The sequence below is a fragment of the Penicillium arizonense genome (assembly GCF_001773325.1).
Source record: "Penicillium arizonense strain CBS 141311 chromosome Unknown PENARI_contig006, whole genome shotgun sequence".
NCBI classification, from domain to species: domain Eukaryota; kingdom Fungi; phylum Ascomycota; class Eurotiomycetes; order Eurotiales; family Aspergillaceae; genus Penicillium; species Penicillium arizonense.
This window is the reverse complement of record NW_019173283.1, coordinates 289,650-311,059: the sequence shown is the minus strand read 5'-3', so window position 1 is coordinate 311,059 and position 21,410 is coordinate 289,650. Positions and strand designations below refer to the sequence as shown.

Genomic DNA, 21,410 nt, shown 5'->3' with positions numbered 1-21,410 from the left:
TTTAGATTTGGGGTAATATGGTTATCTATGCAAATAGCCTACTCGGCGATAGAAGTACGTTTGATGCGCGGAGGACCCCCGATGTGGGGGTTGCCGTGTTCCCCCTCATTTTCTTATAAACCTCACTTTTCAACATATTCGCCTTTGACCTTAGTTGTCTACATTGATTTTGCCTACATTGATTTTGATACTTTTGACTGAATACATATTACGCTATGGCGACAACGTACGAGCTCCCATTCAAGGTATGCTTCTTGCCCGCATCCTTTTGCGGGGTGTTCGGCGAGATGTCCGAAGTCCATTTCGAGCATCATCGCCCAACTCCAAGCTTGATATGAAGCTAACATAGTGTCTTTTAGCTAGCAGACTCTACTCTGTTGCATTTCGACTCCTTCGTCGGTAACAAATGGGTCGAGGCAAAGAGCGGGAAGCGCTTCGAAGTCCTTGGTAGGTAGAACTAACACGTATCAAGTTCGGTCCTACAAGACCACAATTAACGTATTTCATCCCTTTATAGATCCCGGTACCGACAAGCCGTGGGCAAGCTGCCCCAATAACGGAGCAGAAGATGTCACCGCAGCCGTAGAAACCGCACACACAGCATTCGAGCAATTCCGCAAAGTCAACCCGCGCCAGCGAGCCAAGTGGTTGTTGAAATGGCACGACCTGACACTAGCTGCACGAGACGATCTCGCTCAAATCGTCACACACGAAACTGGAAAGCCATTAGCCGAAGCATATGGAGAGCTGGACTACTCACTCGGCTTCTTGTGGTGGTTTGCAGGCGAGGCAGAGCGTATCCAAGGCAGTATCTCCACAGCAGCAGCGCCGAACCGACGGCTATTTACTATCAAACAGCCCATCGGAGTAGCTGCTGCGTTGGTCCCATGGAACTTCCCCGTTGCCATGGTTCTACGGAAGGTCGGCGCTGCAATGGCTGCGGGTTGCACAATGGTTGTGAAGCCCAGTCCCGAGACGCCGATCTCTGCCCTCGTGTTGGCGGAGCTGGCGCAGCGCGCGGGAATTCCGGCTGGTGTGTTCAATGTCCTGACTACGGACTTGGAGAACACGCCACCCTTGAGTGAGGCGCTGTGCAAGCATCCGCTTGTTAAGAAGGTGACTTTCACTGGATCTACGCGCGTGGGCAAGCTTGTGGCTTCTCACTGCGCTCATGGTCTTAAGAAGTTGACCCTTGAGCTTGGTGGTAACTGTCCCTTTATCGTCTTTGATGATGCCAACCTCGACCAGGCACTTGAGCAGTTGATGACGCTGAAGTGGCGCCATGCTGGTCAGGCTTGTATTACTGCCAACCGGATCTATGTCCAGGCGGGTGTTTATGATAAATTTGCCGCTCTTCTGAAGGAGCGCACTGCTGCTCTGGTTGTTGGACACGGTGCTGCGACAGGCACCACTATGGGCCCTCTAACCACGCCCCGTAGCATCGACAAGGCCACTGCCCAGATTGAAGATGCACGCCGTCTCGGCGCAGATGTCCTCTTGGGTGGAAAACCTGTGGCTAAGCCGGGGTACTTCTTTGAACCAACTATTCTCTCTGGAATGACGGAAGAGATGCTCATCTCGCAGGAGGAATCGTTTGCGCCCATTGCTGCGCTGTATCGATTCGAGACAGAGGACCAGGCGGTCAAACTGGCCAATGATACTAGTATGGGTCTGGCTAGTTATGCTTTCACGAAGAACATCGACCGCATGTGGCGTCTCTTGGAGAACCTGGAGGCAGGCATGATCGGAATGAATACAGGTTGGTGTCTCCGACGAAAAAGGAAACGACACTATGAGCTAACAAATTTATACAGGTAACCAATCGGCAGCTGAGTCACCTTTCGGTGGCATCAAGGAGTCTGGATACGGCAAGGAGAGTGGAAAGGACGTTGCAGTCAATGAATACTTAGTGACCAAGACGGGAACATTGACGATTGAGGGACAATACTGAATCATTGTGCACCGATAGTTCCAATTACTAAGAGTATTCCAAATTGGTATCACTCTGAAGCTTGTGATTTGAGTTTTTTAACAACAATATTTACCTCCTCCTTCCGCTCTAGGGTAGCCCATTCACTAGCCTCTCCACTAAAGTCCACTCTCAATTCCGCAAGAATATATCGAACGGAAAACAGCCAACATAGAAGTTCCAAAGACACTACGTTTTCATTTTGCCTAGTAGAAGAGAGAAGAGGAAACAAAACGTTGCAGTATGAGTTCGTAGAGATAACCGCATTGGGAATGGTCGACGCACGGACCTTTATAATAAGCAAGTTCTACTTGTCGCTTCACAACACTTCACAACTTCACAGCCATACTAGTTCATAGCCTACATAGTATATCCTTGTGCACTTGATAAGCTGTACAAGTTATCCGCATTCTTTGCTCTCCGATAAGCAAGGCTCGAGATAACGAAAAACGCTCAAGATCAATCGAGTAACATCATTTTTTCGCCGCTCGTCACGTCTTCCACTTATTGAATTTCCAATGATGGACCGACTTGATCCTCTTCGTCATCTCATTCAGCATCATCCGATCATCGACAACCATGCACACAACCTGCTGAACCGGGAGTCCGCCACCGACTATGACAGCTACCCACTGGAAGCCATTACATCCGAAGCCCACGGTCAAGCTTTGGAAAACGCCCGCACTACTTTGCCCTTGCTAAGAGCCACGAACCAGCTTTCCGAGTTGTATGGCTGCCCCTGCGAAAACTGGGATGATGTCCAGTCAGCCCGTGACCGATGGGTCCGAGAGGACTACGACGGATTGATCCGCCGATCTTTGGAAGGAACCCACGCACTTCTATTAGATGACCTTCTCGGCGACGATGAAGATGTCGAAAAGTTTGACTGGCATGATAGCTTCACTGTCTCAACTACGAAGCGCATTGTCCGCATTGAAGCCGTAGCGGCGGATTTGATCCTTCAGCTGGCAAGTAGCGAGCGCAAGGCTGGAGAAACGGTTTGGAACAATTTCCGCCAGCGATTCCAGAATGCCCTTTCGGAGGCAATGGAAGACCCCAATGTTGTTGGCTTCAAATCGGTTGTGTGTTACCGTACGGGGTTGGACGTGGATCCTTATTCCTCCGATGATACTACGTTGGCAGGCTCACTTGTGCGCACTCTTGATTCTGGGACTACAAGGTCTGGTTTCCGAGTAGAGGATAAGCCATTGAATGACTGGCTGGTCCAGCAGACATTGAAGGCCATTTCGTTCAAGAAAATGGCCGGTGTTGTGAAACCCTTGCAGTTTCACACGGGTCTGGGTGATGATGATATCAACCTGGTGCGAGCTAACCCGGCATATTTGCAGCCGCTGATTGCCCAGTATTCGAAGGCAGATATCGTTCTGTTGCACTCGGCATATCCTTACACTCGGGAAGCAGGTTATCTGGCCTGTGTGTACCCCAATGTCTACCTAGACCTTGGCGAGGTATTTCCCATGGTCAGCCGAGACGCTCAGGAAAATATCTTGCGACAGAGTTTAGAGCTCACCCCTGCCAACCGTTTGCTCTGGAGTACGGATGGACACTTTCATCCGGAGACGTTCTGGCTGGCCAATCGTCAGTTCCGCCAGGCTCTCGAGACAGTAAGTTGCGATTTACTCTGTTTTCTCTGTTCAATACTTATTTCCATTGCCTTTTAGGTATTGGTTGACTATGTCCAAAAGGGCGACTATAATACTCCGCAGGCTATCAAAGTTGCTGCCGACATTCTTTTCCATAACTCTAATCGCCTTTACGGACTGAAAATGACCCCGGGTTACACACCTGCCGTTCCTTCGGGCACGCTGTCAACGAGCAAAAGCCAACTAACAACGAAATCCGATGCACTGGATGCATTTATTCGCGCACATCCGGAGGTCGAGTACGTCTGGATGCAATGGGTTGATTACACCGCCACAGTCAGAGTACGCATGTTCCCAATTGACGAGTTCACCCAGATCGCCAGACAGCAACGGCGGATTGGGATCTCGCTCGCAGCAGTCTCTATACTGCAAGATGATACAGTGACCCTGGATGGATCCACCACGGGTCAATTCTACCTCGAACCCGATCTCAGCAGCCTCTTCCTCAATGGAAGCATGGCAAAGCCTGCTGCACCAAGCGCAACAGTCATGACCTTCTGGCACTCAGAAACGAACGAGTCACTCGATGTTTGCCCACGAAGGACGCAACAAACAATAGTGAACCAACTTCAAGCAGAGCACAACATCACCGTGCAATGTGGTTTAGAAGTCGAGGTCGTATTCCTCACCCCAACGAAGGGACAAACCGGCAAGACAGTCTATACACCAGCAACAACCAACCATTCCTGGTCCCAAATGACAGTAGACACGCGACGCCTTGTCCCTCTCCTGGAAGAGATCCACCGCACCCTGGCATCCATTGGTATATCCCTTGAACAATTCCACGCCGAGTCCGCACCAGGCCAATTTGAATTCATCCTTCCCCCCCTCGCACCTCTCGCCGCCGTCGACTCTCTCATCGCAGCTAGACAAGTCATCACAGCCGTCGCAGAGCGTCACGGTCTCCGCGCAACGCTTCATCCCCGTCCTATTCCCAATGGCGAAGGCAGTGCTGCGCACGCCCACGTGTCCATCTCTCCTCCCACCCGTGAAGAGAACTTCCTCGCCGGAGTCCTCGCCCACTACACGGCGATCATGGCTTTCACTCTCTCCCAAGATGCAAGCTACGACCGTATTCGCTCGGGTATCTGGTCCGGCTCAGAATGGGTCGCGTGGGGCTTCCAGAACCGCGAAACGCCAGTTCGAAAGATCGGGCCTGGTCACTGGGAAATTAAATCTCTTGACGGGCTGGCGAATCCGTATTTTGCTCTCGCTGCTATTCTCGCTGGTGGTTATTTGGGATTGAAGGAGAATACCCCGCTGACTATGCGGGAGTGTACTGGTATGTCATATCCATCGCCATTGGTAACCCGTTACTTTCATGGATCTAGACTGACGAATTTCCTACAGTTGACCCGTCTACTCTTTCTGCCGATCAACGCTCGACACTTAGTGTCACGACTCCGCTGCCTAAGTCCCTCGCTGAGAGCCTTGAAGCGCTAGGCGGCGATGAATCTCTGAAGGCTGTGCTGGGGCCGGAGCTTGTCAGGAACTACGCTATCGTGAAACGGGCTGAATCTGCTCGTTTGTTGTCCATGCCGGAAGAGGAACGCCGCCTGTGGCTTCTCGAGCGGTATTAAACAGCCCTAAATGCTTATTCCAATGGACGCAGTGATAGTGGTGAGAGTATAAGTATGTATATCATTTTTCGTATATTATATTGTGAACAAGTATGATCATGAAGATTTTTTTCCATGTCGTATTGCCCTCATGCCAAATTCCTGCACATATTTCACAGGTTCAGTGGAGCAGTACGACACCTTCTTTCGGTTAAGTATGTGTACATAAGTATCCCGGCTAAAACAACCAAAAATGAGGGCGTTAACACCCGGATGATTAAATCGATGCTGCCGTGCAATGCGAAATGAATGCAAGAAGCGAAACGAAACAATCAGGAGAAGGGGAACAAATGTAAGCAAAATCAACTCCGGCCGTGGCTTCCCGTGTATCTAGCTTCGTCCGGAAGTGTCACAATGGACTGCGTAAATCGTAAATATTTCAAACAAGATGATTTTTGTAGCGTGTATGTGGGATGAAGAGGGTGAGAGGAAGAGAATTGAGAAGAGGGACAATAAAATAGACAAGAGATCTTTGCGTTCATTGTGTGAGATGATAGTATTGATTATGTTAAAATAACAGAATCAATACTGATCACTTGATCAAACAAAGAGGGGTTTGGAACCATGAAGCATGGCAAACGAGGCTAAGAGTAATGGATGGTCGGGGATTGTGGATGGGTGAATAGGCGATGGGAGAAAGGGAAAATGTGCTGAGTAGAGGGTGCAAAGATGCAAAGAGGAGATGGGAAGAGGGAAGACGCGAGGAGAGCAGAGAGACGGCGAAAGCATTATGCCATGCGACGCCCAAGAAGCAGGAAGCCATCGAGGTCAGGATCCCGAATGGCTGGGGAGAACGAGGAACGGCAAAATAACAAAATTTGCATGCCATCTCAGCACGAAACGATTGTTCAAGAAGACAAACTCCGTTCTTTCTCCATCCCATCCTTTTCCCACTCACCCAGAAGCCGTGATACTTCCCTGAACGAGACAGGCTTAGTGAGGAACAAATCGACACCAGAAGCCATGGCGTCAGACTCATCGCGTGAGCTGCTGAGCCCTGTCAAGGCGATGATGATGGCAGGCTTACGGCCATCCTCGTCCTTTTCCAATGAACGAATAGCACGGGTAGCCTCAAAGCCATTCATGACAGGCATGGAGATGTCCATGAATATGATATCATATCCACTCTTCATGCGCTCGACTGCCTCCACAGCCAGCTTGCCATTCTCGGCAGCGTCAAGTACGGTGAGCTGGCGCTTTCTCAAGAATGTCATCATCAAATTGAGATTGATCAGGTTGTCGTCCACCACCAGTACGCGCGCCAAGTGTGAAGAGTTGGTTGAGCCACCCACCAATGGCGAAGGCAAGGGATTTTCAATAATCTCTTCGGGCAATGAGGAAATCACGGATGGCTCTGCTCCTGGTGATGTACGCAATTTCACGGGGCGGGTTGCTGGTAATTTCAATTCCGGGGCACTTCTGGCACCGGCAGAAGAGGGAGGACTGGTGGGAGAAGGCATTGCAAATGGTAGTGATGAAGTTCGAATAGGCAAATCGATTGGCTGCATGACGGATGCAGGTGTCGCAGATGCCGATCGATTCTGTGATAGACACTTCGTCACGCTTCGAGCTAACTTGTGTGGTCCGCAAGGACGCCGGATGATGTGCACTGAAGAAGCAAGAGGCAACCACTCGGACAGCGCACCGGTATAATCCACGGACTTGTGGCACAGGATGAGAAGGGCGGGTAGAGTGACCGCTGGTGTGATCTCGCGGAATTGTGGCAAGTCGTTCTCATCAATCAGGACAATATCGACGGTGCTTTCAGATGACCACGAGACAAGCTCTATGGTGTACCAGTCTGTAAGATAACGAGCGATCTCAGACCAATTGGAATGATCCGTCACCCCAGCTGGGTCGACTCCCCAGATCACGGCCCGTTTCCCTGGATACCCTTCGCGAAGCAAAAGAGTTTGGGTCAGAGTCTCTCTATGCTGAACAAGTTGCCCAGATGGCTCAATAGCCGGACTCTCCTTGCCAACAGGACGGGCTAGAGGGAGCGACACATGTACAGTGGTACCCTCTCCAGGGCGGCTACGAATGCGAATGGTTCCACTCAAGGCCTTGACCAAACTTCGAACGATGGATAACCCCAGACCAGTTCCCACCGCCAAAGGATCCTCCTGGGCAAAGGGGGTATACAGCTTGCCGCGCAAAAACTCTTCCGATATACCCTTGCCAGTGTCAGTGATGGTCAACGTGACCAAGTCCTCGAGGCCTTGCCGGCGGGACCGTCCTTCAGACTGACTCGACGCTTCTAATTGTAAAGTGACACGGCCAGCTTCCGTATACTTCATAGCATTACCAAATAAATTCATGATAATGCGGCGCAAAGCACCGGGCTGGGTGCGGTAGATCCAATCCCCATACGCCACATCCATAACAACCTCCACATTGGACCGTACACTTTGCAACTTTGGGTGATGTGGCATCAATACGGGTAGATCAGCTGACGCAGTTGAGCTTTGACCATATACATGGCCAAGACAGATGCCTTCCACTACTTCCTCGGCCAGGATGGCGAGATCAGTGGCCACGTATGTGTCGAGATGATATGCGAGCTTATCCGTTCCTTTGAAATCGAGTGGTTTCTCTTTCCTGCGTTTCAATGATTTCCATGTCCGTTCCAGGGATACCACTTTGCTGAAATCAAGCACTTGGTTCATTGTATCCAGTAGGGTCCGACCGCATGCATTGATCGTCTCCAGCAATGAATCTTGAAACTCGTTTAGATGAGTACTGTTCAAAAATTCAGCGGCTGCCAAAATTCCGTGAAGCGGACTGCGAAGTTCATGCCTGAAACAGATGTCAGTATGCGGTGTCTGGTGCGTATACCCGGAGAAAACTCCGGAAAACTTTTAAGGATTCAAAACAAGGCTGTAGGGGAATACTTACGATATGCTGCCGATGAAATCGCCTTTCTGTCGATCGGCGATGAGAGATTCAACGCGGCTATACTCGGCCATAATAGAGGATGCGAATCCAAGCACTGAGCTCAGTTCGACTGAGCTAGTAAACACCTGGGTCTCGACAGTACTCCAGCAGAAGCACCCAGCGAACCATTGAGAGGCAACGGCATTCCACAATGGCACAAACATGATTTGCGTGGCATTTGGGAAGTACTGGTTCAAGATACTGTTCTCCGCGGCCTTTCGCCGTTTCCGAGTGAGCTTTGAAGGCTCAGGTGGTGGAGGTGGTGGAGCATCAGATGGAGATTGGCTGGAGGCACTATGGGTAGGAGTAAGGGGGCCTTTGTTATCCTGAGGATGTTGATCATCATCATCCGATGTTGAGATGAGCCCATCGCGATGGAAAGACCAGAGCTTTCCTCTGGGATAGCGACGGAGCAATAATTGTAGAAATGATCGGTCCAGGTTGGCCGCAGCGCATGTCGCCATTGAGCCAGCCTGGGGAGCGAAGGGCTCCTCGTTCGTGGACGCTGACAACACGGGAGCAGGTCCACCTGAATCAGAGCAATCACTTCCGCTATTGATGTCCAAGGTGGGGCTGTTATTTGCTTCGAGGAAAATGACACCACTTTCGCCGTTCAAGTCAAGACTCTCGCGAAGTAGGTTTGCAGCCCTACGGAAGCACCAAGAATTCGCCTGTGAATCATCTGGCGGTAAACGATTCTGGCCACTGCTTGTCAACCATTCTGGCAGAGAGCTCCCCATGCCCGTACCGGAGGTTACTGTGTCCAGTTTTGATTCGGAGCGTTGGGAACTGAAGGATTGTGCATCATTGCTGAGGGACCTATCGCTTGGTGGACTACCCAGTGCCGCTTGCGATGCGTCGTCTGCGCTGTTGTCCCGGGAGCCGCGTGAGACCTTGATTCGATTAGACGGGTTTGAATCGATGGAGCGTTCGTTCGGCGGGCTGTTTGATGACCCTTGGAATCCATCCTCCACGCTATTTCCACGTGAGCCGCCCGAGACACTGTTTTTATAAGACCCAGTTGATTGAGGAGCCGTGCTCTCGGTGCGTGACATGTCCACGCTGTCCACAAAGCTCGAACTCCCCTCAACAAAATAGCTCAATCCTCGGGAGAGGCGTGCCGCCCGGCGGCCCTCTGAAGCTTGTCTGCAAACCTTCAAATAGCCCATGGCAAGCATTGATAGCGATCCCAGTGTGTCCTTCTCCTGGGGTGTCAATCCGTCCCGAGGTTTGCTGTCCAACACAAAAAAGCAGCCTAAATTGATATTGTTCTCGGTGGTCAAGGGAGTTCCCGCATAGAACCGATAGTGTGGATCGTTCTCGACAAACGAAAGTCGCTTGAAACGATCATTCTCGTTCATATCGTTCACAATTAAGAATTGATAGTTTGCGGTCTCGCGGCGGTTGGGCGGCAATGCAACAGTGTCCTGTCGTTTCAAGCGTCAAAATCGAGAAATGAGGGTTGAGATCAATATGATCTAGTTTGACAGGGGTTCCGTTTGTGCCGGCTCGTCGAGAGAGCAGAACTTACCTTGCACACACTCCATGTTCTGCGGGTATCGGACGCGCCCAGCCAGATATTGTCTTTGTCATCGTGAACTGACGCGTCATTCAGGTTCAGGGTTCTTGTAGCTTCGGCAATGATATGTTGTCGGTCGCGATCCAACACAGCAATGAAAACTCGCTCGACGTCCAGGCGCAAAGCCGCCAGCTGGGCAAATGAGGTCAAGGTACTGTTCGAGGTGCCCAAGGTCAGGACCTCAGTTCCGATTGCGGTCGATGGGCGTACTCTGCAGCTTTCCGAAGGCGCCGAGCTTTCAGAGATTGGCGGCGTGTCGACATTTCCTGAAGGACTAGAAAATGGGTACTCATCGCCCGTGGGAAGCCAAGACGGGACCACGCCAGCTCGTGTAGCAGGCTGGTAGTAGCGGTAAAGTTCCCTCGCCCTGCGCTCTGCATTGTGCTGAACCTGTTGCTTGGTCTTAGGGTCCTCCATAGTTTGCCGATAGCGTGGGAGAAATAAGAATGCAGTTGCGCATCCTCGTACTCCGGGTTGTGAAACTTGAGGGGACGGTCAGAATCGCGACGAGGGTCGTGAGGTTCGGTTTGCAGTAGCGGCAGCAACGGAAAAGGAGTGACGGAAAAGGGAGACAAGTGTTGAAGTGGTCGGCGTGGCTTGATCACTCGGAGGCGAAATGGAGAGAAAAGTGGAATTTCAGGTCGGCGTGGCTGCTCTCCACATGCAACCAAAAGAAAAAAAGTAGCGAGTCAGGTGAAAACGCAGACCGGTTCCAGGGAATGACAAGAAATTCGGCTGCTCACGCAGCCAGGAATCTAATCAGTCAGGTGGGGACGGGCATTGGCGAGGGGATGAGGGGATAAATGCTCCATATGATTTGATTAGTGAGATCGGACGCTCGGTGCACATTTGGAGTCATTTACTGGAGCTCCACCGCTTCATCAGCTCTCCCACTTGTGGGATTGCTCTGCATTGTGGGATCGACATATTGGCAGAGAATGCAAACCCACGCCGGGCCATGCACTGGAGCACATAGCGGAGATGGCTTGAAGGAGGGCGTCCACAGCGGCGAGAGGATCTTCGAATGTGGAAGAAAGAGGGTTTGAGTGGCTGTGACGTCCAACGATGACCCAGTGGCTGGCCTGAGGCTAAAGACTATTGGTTCAGCCACAGGCCACATTATTGGCCCCGGAGATCAGGCACCGAGCAGGGAAAAAGTGGAACCAGGGCCAACTCAGCATTTACCATCACCAATGCTTCAGAGTCAACTCTTTGCTCCAGTGTCCATCTTCTTGCCCTTACTGCGAGGAGTATCGGTATTCCAGCATGGACAATCTGCATCTAGTGGCATTCCGCAGCAAGCCATGTCGTCATTCAAGCCAGCCGTGCGCCATTTGTGCCCTGAAAGAGCGCCGCTCAAGCCTATGACGCCGGTGGCAACATTAAATGGTCGACCTGCGTGAGAACCCTATGTACCCAGATAAGCAATGACTTATGGGCGATCAACTCCACTACCAGCTAAAGATAGCAATGGCTGTCAATTGGTATTAGCCTGGAATTCCGAGATTGATGTCCCACAAAGCCTTTAACAGTCATTGTCAAAGTACATGTTTGGAGCCTCAAACCCCCTACGAGTTATTGCCCGTAACTGCACCCCAAATATATGCCACCCACGACCCGAGTACCAACAGCCCCAGCCCTCCAAAGCTGACTATGGAGATGTTGCGTGTGCGACGGTGCTCAGTGACTAAGCTGCGCTCTCGAATCCTGTCAATAACTGCCGCTCCCGAACTCAATCGCTTCTGTCGAGTCCACTGAAGCGGTGCCAGATTATCGGTCATGAAAGAGCCGATCAGAATGGCGGAGCCAACCACCAAGGATCCAGCAGCAAGAACGAGGTATACCTGCACCACCCGGCGGTATGAATCATCATCCGCATCCTGCAGAGCCCCGGTGATGATGCGAATAATGATGCTCATCCTGTCATGGTCACCAAGGTCAGCTCTTGTTCTCAATGGCGGGGACATGGTCAATCTTACGCGTTGTTCATGGTGACCTTCAATGCATATGCAGACCCGAAAACCGATTGGTGCCAGAGCGTGGTGCGAATACTATCAATGACCGAAGTTGGTCCAAAGGACAGGGCAATGGCATAGATGCCGAACGAAGCTCCTGTGCCTGCTTCGGATGTCGCGAAGTTGATGAGTACCATACTCAACAGCATACCAAGACCACAGGTGAACACTGGAATACCGAAATTAGTTAAGCGGCGATCATTTTGGATTTGACTTGACAAACTCACAGATAGATGCTCGGTTTCCGAGCACATCAATGAAAATACCCACACACGGAACAAGGAAGAACCCTGTTCATTGTCAGCCCGGACCCAATCTTGCAACCATTCTTCTAGTGAAACCATACCTGCATATTGCGACAGAGAGCTATACCAACCTGCCTTGATGGTATCAACATTGAACCGCTTTTCAGCCAGCTCAGTCGCATTCTGGCTAAAGACCGTGGCTGAACTCGTCTGGAACACAGAGAATGCCATGATAGACCAGAACATCCATGGTAGCTCGAACATCTTGCGGAATTCGAACTTCTTGTTCTTCTCTGTGAGTTGCTCCTTGGTTGCTGCGTCATACCGGCCCTTGTACTTGCGATTACAGTACTTGTTGAAGAACCAGAACGCAGCACTGGCAATGTTCGTGAATATGTTCATGAAGACCGATGTCCAAAATACCCATGCGAAGTTACCGGTGTTCTGTCCATTCATTAGGCTTTGTTCCGTGGCAGTCGATCCGGGTACCCTACCTTTGCAATGATATTGGCTGTTGATTTCCCGACAAATCCACCGATCTTTCCAATCGCAAGCTCAAACCCGAGTGTAGAAGCAAATCCATTGCTAGGAGGAAACCAGGAAGAAAACATCTTGTACTGCGCTATTTGTGTGGCGATGTCCCCCAGCGCAAGGACGATCCGACCTCCGATCATGAAGTTGAACGAGCGCACGGTCGTGGCAGCAGCGACGAGGATCGACCCGATGGTGTACACGATGTTTCCGTAGACGATCATTTCTATCCAAGTAACGATGGTCAGCATATTCGCGGGTTTGGGGATTGTTGTTCATTAACATACCTGCTCCGCCGACTCGGTCGGTAATTATACCACTGGCCAGAAGCAGCACTGTGGCCATGAAATTCTCGCTTGCTTCTAGAAGTGAGAATTGAACATTGTCAATGTGCATTTGCTGCGAAAAAGAAATCATCAGCTGGCCTTCCACATTACATCGACGAATGCTTTCACACCTTTTTGATCGTGCTTTTCATAGCACCCGTGACACCAGAACTCCAGTGCGAGCCAAAGCTAATGCACGATATCAAAATAACAGCGCATAGCTTTGCAAGTAGTGGTGGGGGACTCCTCCCATCGTCAGAGTCGTTGTCATTGTCATTGTCAGATGATTCCTCCGAGGGGGTGGATATGTCTTTAGCAGCAGGCTCTGACACCACATCCACCACTGTCTTCGAAACCGACTCGCCGACAGGCATGATCCCGATTGATCTGGAATGATCCCGGAAAAGGAGCACAAGGATAGGTGGTGCACTGTGTCAACAAGGTAAATAAAATTCTGGACCAACCCAAATCTCCGAGTACCGCCCTACTACTTATACGCCGATCGATATCGGAGATTGATAAAAAGGTTCAGCGGGCCAGCAGTTTCTTGGCAGGAAACGGCATGGTGAGCTGAGAATGGCACACAAGTCCGAGACTCTTGGCTGACGGGGAAATACGTAAAATGTGCAGGGAAGCATACGTCTTGAGGAATGGTACAGCGGAGTCTCAATCAGATAAGATGAAGCGGGATCGGGGGTTTGTCCTAAAAAGAGTTCAATCGAGTTTTTTAAGGTTCCAGCGCTCCAAATCGGAGGAACGTCGGCGGAAATAGCCTGGGATGTTCTCCAACAGTAATCTTAAGAACAGTTTGTAGATCCACAGTAAAATCCTCCATGCATTGCTCTGTTCCTCTCAGAGCCTTCGCCAGGTTCTCTAGTCCCGTTTGTGGTAGATTCTTTTTCTATAAACAGGCTCAGACCACATGGGTCCGAGATCCGTTCCGCTGCTCGGTCAGTGTCAGACCACGCTCGGAATTAGGAGGGGGTCTTTATCTGATCTTGGCGGAAACTCTATTCGCGGAGTTTCAATTTGTGCGGATTCGTAACCACCCCTGGTAGGTATATGCAACACATCCACGGATGCTACTGAGAATTCAGTAATGGATTAATCGTTAAGATAGATTAGATGCAAACGCCGAAAAGAAATAAGACAGACCCCGATGATTCCATGAACCCCCGAGTGCTCCCGCTATGTAAATCGCCGGAAGAGACATGCGAAAATGGCCGAGACGACAACAGCCACAGTCAAGAATCTCATGGTGTTTGTGTAAGTTAACTATATGCAAACTAGAAGATATTTCGCAAAAAAACAAAACAATGATCTAGATCAGAAACGTTCCATGAGCTGCTTGCGCACTGTCCACATGCGAGCTCGTTTGCCATAGATGTACATTGGAATCGTCAGGAGCATGAAGAACAGCTGGATACCACCGATGACGAGGAAAACATCACGGGAACCCTCGGCGTCCAGCCAGTCCACGATGAAAAGGGAGAATATTAGGCCGTGGAGGATATCTGTGATAAGACAGTCAGCTGGGGTAAAGAAACATGATAATCAAGGGTAGGGGTAGCATACTCTTGCTAAAGTTCAATGTGACAAGCGCTTCACCAGCGTATTGGCGATAGCTGTCCACGCAAAAGGTAATGGCAGTGGTACTGCCCAAGCAGCAGCCAAAGGAGATTAGACCAAAGAAAATAGTAGGCACAATCCAGTTGTCCTTGATCTCAGCACTCCAACCAAATGCCATCAACCCAATGACAGTGGACAAAGCGATAGGGATTGCCATCACAAGACGGAACTCGGGCTCGTAAATACCGCCATTGCGTTTGGTGAGATATTGCGTGATGATGTCGGATACCTTGCCGGCCACTGCAGTTCCCAAGAGACCGCCGACAAAGGGCGAGATGTATACCAGGCCAGTCTGAAGTGGGGTGAAGTTGTAGTGTGTTTTGCCTTGGTAGAGATGTGCAATGGACTCCGATATCACGATCAACCAGCCGACGGACAGTGCGTAGACCACTGTTGACCAGAGCACCGATGGATAAGCGAACAGGACGAAGGGTCGTGCAGCGACTCGGTACCAACTGTCTTGTGCGATTCTTCCATTCCATACCCTGAGGAGCTGAGAGAATGGGATCTTCGGGCGCTCACGGAGTCGGTTGGTGTATTGTAGGGTTGCGGTTAAAGGTGGCCCAGCGGGCTCTTGTGACTCGGACCTTGCAGGCGAGACGGCCGGACGAGATGCTTCCAAGTCATCCGGATTTGCCCCAGGTACAAAAGCATGAGGTGGCACTTGCAGGGAATCGTTACCCTTCTCAGTGGCCGGAGTAGAGTTTTCGGATATGATTTGATCACCAGCGGTGGTATTTTCGGCACCGGCTGCGAAGTCGGTCTTTTCTATGTCCACTCCACGGCTTCCACCTTCCATTTGATCATCTGCAAATCCAACATGCGCATGCTTGGACCTTCTTGGTGACAAGTTCAATTCTGAGTGATCCATAGGCTCAGCAGGTTCTTCCGGGAGTTGAACGTGCGGGCGTCTCCCACGAAATCCGTGATGGACGAGGTCAGAAACACTGCGGCCTGGGAGACGTGGACGTTTGTGCTTATGCTGGCGAGGGCGAGGGGTTCGGTCCCAAAATGTTTCGGGCACAAAGAAGAACAGTAATACCAGACATGCGCCTACGATAATCGCGACGATCCAGAATACCCAGCGCCAGGTCAAACCTCCAATGATGGCAGCACTCACTAGAGGGATAAGGTTCTTTCCACCCAGTAGTAGTAGCGTGTAAATGCCAACTCGGTAGGCTCTCTCGTGCAAGAAGTAAATCTCGGCAATGGTAGCAGATGGAAGACACTCAACGGGGCTCACTGCGAAGCCTTGGAAAATGCGAGCGACGACGAGACTGGGATAATTCGGTGAGGCAGCACACCAGATTGCTGAGATGATGAACAGGGATGCTCCCAGGAGATAGACAGGTCGTTTCCCATAGAGAATCGCAGTGGGTGACATCACGACTGATCCCAGACCCAGGCCCAACATGTAGAACCCGGTAGTGAAGGCCACTTGCTGTGTACTAACATTGTACTCATCTGCAACCTCATTGAATCCAGCCGCCAAGATTGGTGTCATACCGCCCCCCATCAAGCAGTAGAAGCCGAGGGAGAGCAGCGCGGCATCTCTCTGCCATACAGGCCAGTTCAAAGGGTCATTCACAGAGTCATCTGGCTGCGGATCGAGTACAAATTGTCCATCGGGTGTCCTCTTCTTTGCCACCACGGACCGGGATCGAGAGGTAGATCGTGAGCGATTGTAAGACGAAATAGAGGATGCTGAGGTCCGGTGCGGCTGATGTCTCATGCCCAAAGGTTCATTGCGATTCGATGATAGGAGAAGGACCGTTCCTTATATCAACCACAGGTCAGTCTCCTTTCATATGTTGTATATAGATCAACTCTCAACTTACCAGGGACTTCGTCTGTCTGTTTGTCACTGAGAATCCCCAACGTTGATTTTGCGCGATAGTTCCGATCCTCGCCAGACTCGGGATCTTCTGTCGATTTTCCTCCAAATAACCGCTTCCAACGTGAAGTAGTAGGCTGCTGCTCAACAGGATCCGTCACCACGTTCTCCTCCACCGTTGATAAGCGGCCTTCTGCAGGCGATACCATTTTGTGCAGAGGAACTAGAGCCGAGGTAACCTGGCTAGTCCCTTTGCGAAACAAGTGAGCTATACACATATTAGCGAGGGTCTTTGGGTCCAATGCAAGCACCAGGAAATGAAGACTCGACGATGAGGTTATGACTCGGGGAGCACTCACATTTATCTTGGATACTGTAGCCAACAGGACACACCGGAATCCCTCACGGTCAACGCCGGGAATCTGGTTACAAGCCCAAAAATGCCGTCGGGAAGAACAACCTCGCGAAACAGCCCAAATATGAATGCTCGACTGATAAGGATGATAAAGGAGAAAGGGATCAACGCTTGCGAATCAGCCCAGGGGTTGGATAAGAACCACTTGAAGGCATAGTTTGTAAAGATCAAAGCAAGTGAGAACCCGAGGTAATATATAGTGGCAGTTCTATATCATGCGCAGTGAGATAAAAGAAATGATGTGATTGACGATCTCATGTGGCAGCGGGGGGGGGCGGTGAGTCGTCTCAAGGTACCCGCTTAGTACCATGCCGGTCGCACACGTGCTGAGGTTAATCCAGGTAGCCTTCGAGTATCTTTGCTTTGGAGGTTATAGATCAAATATCCTCTCGCATAGGTATATGTATAGCGCCGATGAATTTCCCGGAGCATAGCGCAGGGTCCTCCATCAAACCCCGATAAGCGCACCGTTTCCGGGCAGTGTCAACCTTCCCCAAGCACGATGTCGTTAATACGCATCTCATGGGTCCAGTAAGCACTGTTCTTGAGCAAGTGGAGCTGGGGCCACGCACTACGCGCAAGATAATGCAATTTGAAACGGAATTATATGCACTCAACCACGTTGTACATACATGGGCATCCGGTCCCTGTCCGTGTCAATCTACGGTGAAGCTTAATAGCACTCAATACTACGAAATTGCCAAATGCACGCGGCCATTCTTGGTGGCATGCCAAGCCACCCTATCTCGGAGCATACATGGCGCTCGCTGGAAGAGTTTTGCTGCGCTTATTCGAGGATATAAAGTGACATGTGTTCAATGGAGTTTCGGCGCTGATTGCTCAGATGATGTCTCTTGGGGTCTCAGCTGACTTGATGGGCGTTTGGCTGCCGTCATTGTGCAGATCGCTCATTGCGGGGGGAAGGAGTCAGACTTGGGGCTCTCTATACCGTTGGATGTCAATGTTTTGCCTTCGCGCTCGGGCTATCTATGCTGTCACCTATGGAGATCTGTCCTTTGAGCTGTTGTCCTGTACGATGCTGTATGCTGGGCAATCCATTCGCATCTCTATGAAAAAAGACGCCACTTATGCCTTAGGTCAGGGTATTATCGGCTCGGATCGACGGACTATTTTGGGGTATTTATTTATGGATCTTTTACTTGATTTGGTTGACGGGCTGCTGTAGTCCAAACATTTCATGGAAAATAAACATTATGGCTGGCATTGGATGTCTCTAGGTAGCATCGTTTGCTTCTTTACAATGTCGAGTTCCAATTGCGGCTGAACGACTACTACTCTCGTGGGTTATATATTCCGTTACATTCTTCAACCCGTTTCGGTCCAATCAACATCACCACAGAGGCGTTCCTGGCATTTTTGAAACATATAAGTTTCTCCGCGGCATTGAGTAGGGCCCCGATCGACGCGTCGTTGAGATCGCGTACCTTGCAGGGGAAGACGGGAATGATATTGTTACGAACCTGAGCAGAGTTCATTCGAATTCAAGAGATTTGGGTGTTACACAGCATTAGATAGTCATTGTACTATATTGGACATTGGAACAAGGACAGGATCTACGTTTTTGTAACAAGGAGCTTGTTTTGTGTACCCAGTTCAAGATAGTGGGATGTAAATGTTCCTGTGTTGAACTTAAGCAACGAGCTGTTGTGACATCTTGCAGTAGGCTTTCGACACACCAAGCATATTGCAGTCTCCCAATCGTGAAACAAGCCACAGCAGAATGGTAGTGTCCAACTCGCCCATTGCGTCTGATGAATCAGATCGACGGGATTACAGCCCGTTTCCGGGCGGTCACGTGAACCCCCTTTGCCTTCCAGACAGGAAATAGCTCGTGTTGTCTCTTGTAGTTCCTTGATTTCCTTGATCTGCTTGACATATTTCATTTTAATATCTCTGTCTCTTCCTACGTCGCTCATTCATACTTGCCTGACCAGCGTGGTCTTGGCCTCGAATCTCCACACCCGACTTGGTGTCGTGGCATCAAAGAATTCACCCACTTTCGATAACAACTTTTTGTCTCTTACCTCTTCTGACATTCAGGAGCTATCGATTCTCTTTTCAATCATCTCCAATTTGGCCCTGGTTCACTCCTTCCACGGGACAAGCCGACACAATGAAGATTAACCCGTCGTCGTCATTCCTTCTCTTCCTCCTTCCCGCCATCTCGGCCGCATTCACAGACGCCACATATAATGACAATATAAATTTGCGGGTTTCACGTGGTGCTTCTGATGTCAATTCTCCCTCCGTTAATTCAGGCACAGTCGCATCCAATGTCGCCAAGGGGGCGCTGGACGTCCCCGTGGATGGCAAGGATGGCAGACCGCACGCTGGCCCATGGGTGGAAACCAGCGGAGACCGGGATCGCAAGAGCGCCAAGGGAAGCGAGGATATTGACCCAGTCTCATACGACACGAAGATCCCCTCGTCGCAGCACATCAGCACTGAAGATGGGAAGGTGATCCCGCATTCGAACGGCGGCGTCATGGACGATCCGTATCGTGCGGGCCCGAAAGAAGGCACTCGGGGCACCGAAGGTGGTGTGTCGGAGAAAGGAAAGGGGAATCAATACGCATCCGAAAAGGTGCCTGGTAGCCCGAAGGAGGCGCCTCCATTGCCGCACAGCGAGACAAAGAAGTTGGGGTCTGACAGCGATGGTACATCCACTGGCAGTGGAAGTCGGTCTGCAGAGGGTGATGGTACTCTTGGGATGCTTGAGGTAAGATTTCTCCTCAATTGGCAGTGTGACGAAACCCCGTCCACAACTCGTCTAATTTGTATCTAGAAACCCGCCGATTTACCGGAAAAGCCACACGATATCCCACACCCTAAGCCCCCGGCCATGGTCAACGATGATCCGCTCGCTCTTGAGCATGGCTCTCTCGGTTCAGGCTCATCTTCCAGCTCTTCTTCATTGAACCACGACTCAAGCTCTGACATCCCCGAGCAAGGCAGCTCGCTGCACTCCCTCGTTTTCTCCTTCACGATGATTCTCGTCTCTGAGATCGGTGACAAGACATTCCTTGTTGCTGCCCTCATGGCAATGCGCCACCCCCGTCTGGTGGTCTTCACAGCTGCGTTCAGCGCCTTGATTGGCATGACAGTCCTCTCAGCTGTTCTAGGTCATGCCGTCCCTACTCTAATCCCGAAGACCTTCACCAAGTTCATGGCTGCTATTCTATTCCTGATTTTTGGCATCAAGATGCTCAAGGAAGGTCGTGAAATGTCTCCGGATGAGGGTGTCGGCGAAGAAATGCGCGAGGTTGAGATGGAACTGGAGGAGAAGGAGCACCAGCAGCTGCGTATGGACCGCCGTCGCTCTTCGGTTACTCTCCACTCTCTCGAGGCCGGTCGCGCTGGCCGCCCCAAGACCCGCGGCTCTGGCAACCGCCTGCCTTCTCCTCCAGAGAGTGTCTCCTCTTCCTCGTCCCGTGGCTCTTCTCCTCGACCCCGTCAGCGATTAAACGATCTCGTTTCGGGCTTGAACAACCTCTTCTCGCTGCTTCTCAGCCCCGCGTGGGTGCAGACCTTTGCTATGACTTTCCTCGGTGAATGGGGTGACCGCAGCCAGATCGCCACGATCGCCATGGCAGCCGGACAGGACTACTGGTGGGTGACCATCGGAGCCAGTGCCGGTCATGGAATCTGCACAGCCGCCGCCGTAATTGGTGGTCGGGCCATCGCTGGCCGGGTCAGCATGCGTGTTGGTATGTATCCATATTATCCTCTTATTTTGTTTAAGAACAAAGCTAATCATGACATTTTCAGTGACTCTTGGCGGTGCTGCTGCATTCCTCGTTTTTGGCGTCATCTACTTCATAGAAGCCATCTTTTAGAGCGCTGCATATCCGCGGTTTTATGTGTTTATGGGTCCTCATTTACATTTTTTGGCGGTTGGTTTGCTTGTAAAAGTCGATTGCATCTTTGTGACATATCTCTGTTTTAATGATATAATTCTGTGTCTGGTCCACTCAATAGCCAGGTTTTCAATGTGACAAATCCTTCAAGTAATGGGCATAATGTGTGTCAGAGTATTGTTGTCTGAGTATGTACCCTCCTTGCAATCCCTGATCAAAGAAACAGGCTGTGGTCAGCATGTCACCAAATATTATGAAGGCTCTACGGATGCAGCACTACAGTGAGCGTCACAGGTCTCCGAAGTGCTTATTTCCCAAAAAAAGAGTGATACCAGATTCTATTGCATCCTGTCTTGCAGCCTTGAGAAGGAACTTTGACACCTCTTGAACATGGTGTAATGTACAGTGTCTTCGGCCTATGAGCGAGAAATGGTGCTGCCAAAGGCAGAATATGGTTTAAGTCTACTCCCTAGAAGGGAAGCAAATCTAGGGTGTTTTGTAGTGGACAGGTACATACATGGACCTCAGGCGAGGGGAGTTGGCCATCTGCTGCTCTGCCGCTCTGCCGGCAGAGTCGCCAAACAATGCAGCCGACCATGCTCGGCGTTCTCACTAATCCTGGGAAATGGCTTCAAGGGGAGGGTTTGGGGTTTAAGGTTAGGGTCTGGAGGGTTAGGGTTTGGATTATCATTTTTCCTGACATCCGTTGTCAGGTGACAGCCCAAAGCGGTCTGATATCCTACGGAAGAATATTGATACGCGCCAAGCCCTC

At 50.7% G+C, this 21,410-nt stretch overlaps 6 protein-coding genes across 6 annotated transcripts; 3 read left to right on the top strand and 3 right to left on the bottom strand.

Moving 5' to 3' along the window:
• Positions 1-215: 215 nt before the first annotated feature.
• On the top strand, positions 216-1,951 carry PENARI_c006G01460 (NAD-dependent succinate-semialdehyde dehydrogenase; the record flags this gene model as incomplete). Its single annotated transcript, XM_022630158.1, has 4 exons — positions 216-245; positions 360-447; positions 518-1,759; positions 1,815-1,951. The coding sequence occupies 4 exons, from the start codon at positions 216-218 to the stop codon at positions 1,949-1,951; spliced, it is 1,497 nt and encodes a 498-aa protein (XP_022489890.1).
• A 539-nt stretch (positions 1,952-2,490) lies between these two features.
• On the top strand, positions 2,491-5,213 carry fluG (uncharacterized protein; the record flags this gene model as incomplete). Its single annotated transcript, XM_022630427.1, has 3 exons — positions 2,491-3,594; positions 3,652-4,915; positions 4,984-5,213. The coding sequence occupies 3 exons, from the start codon at positions 2,491-2,493 to the stop codon at positions 5,211-5,213; spliced, it is 2,598 nt and encodes an 865-aa protein (XP_022489632.1).
• An 887-nt stretch (positions 5,214-6,100) lies between these two features.
• PENARI_c006G01065 (uncharacterized protein) lies at positions 6,101-10,182 on the bottom strand (the record flags this gene model as incomplete). Its single annotated transcript, XM_022630137.1, has 3 exons — positions 6,101-8,048; positions 8,148-9,613; positions 9,718-10,182. 3 exons carry the CDS (start codon positions 10,180-10,182, stop codon positions 6,101-6,103), a joined length of 3,879 nt encoding a protein of 1,292 aa, XP_022490029.1.
• A 787-nt stretch (positions 10,183-10,969) lies between these two features.
• On the bottom strand, positions 10,970-13,256 carry PENARI_c006G00352 (putative MFS transporter; the record flags this gene model as incomplete). The annotated part of the gene is made up of 8 exons (XM_022630105.1): positions 10,970-11,173; positions 11,391-11,685; positions 11,745-11,949; positions 12,008-12,070; positions 12,127-12,469; positions 12,520-12,782; positions 12,844-12,955; positions 13,014-13,256. The coding sequence occupies 8 exons, from the start codon at positions 13,254-13,256 to the stop codon at positions 10,970-10,972; spliced, it is 1,728 nt and encodes a 575-aa protein (XP_022489809.1).
• A 952-nt stretch (positions 13,257-14,208) lies between these two features.
• Positions 14,209-16,554, bottom strand: PENARI_c006G04657 (putative MFS transporter; the record flags this gene model as incomplete). Its single annotated transcript, XM_022630307.1, has 3 exons — positions 14,209-14,396; positions 14,458-16,287; positions 16,350-16,554. 3 exons carry the CDS (start codon positions 16,552-16,554, stop codon positions 14,209-14,211), a joined length of 2,223 nt encoding a protein of 740 aa, XP_022489912.1.
• Positions 16,555-18,894: 2,340 nt separating this feature from the next.
• Positions 18,895-20,617, top strand: PENARI_c006G05963 (TMEM165/GDT1 family protein; the record flags this gene model as incomplete). Its single annotated transcript, XM_022630369.1, has 3 exons — positions 18,895-19,500; positions 19,567-20,488; positions 20,550-20,617. The coding sequence occupies 3 exons, from the start codon at positions 18,895-18,897 to the stop codon at positions 20,615-20,617; spliced, it is 1,596 nt and encodes a 531-aa protein (XP_022489856.1).
• Between the last annotated feature and the right edge of the window lie 793 nt (positions 20,618-21,410).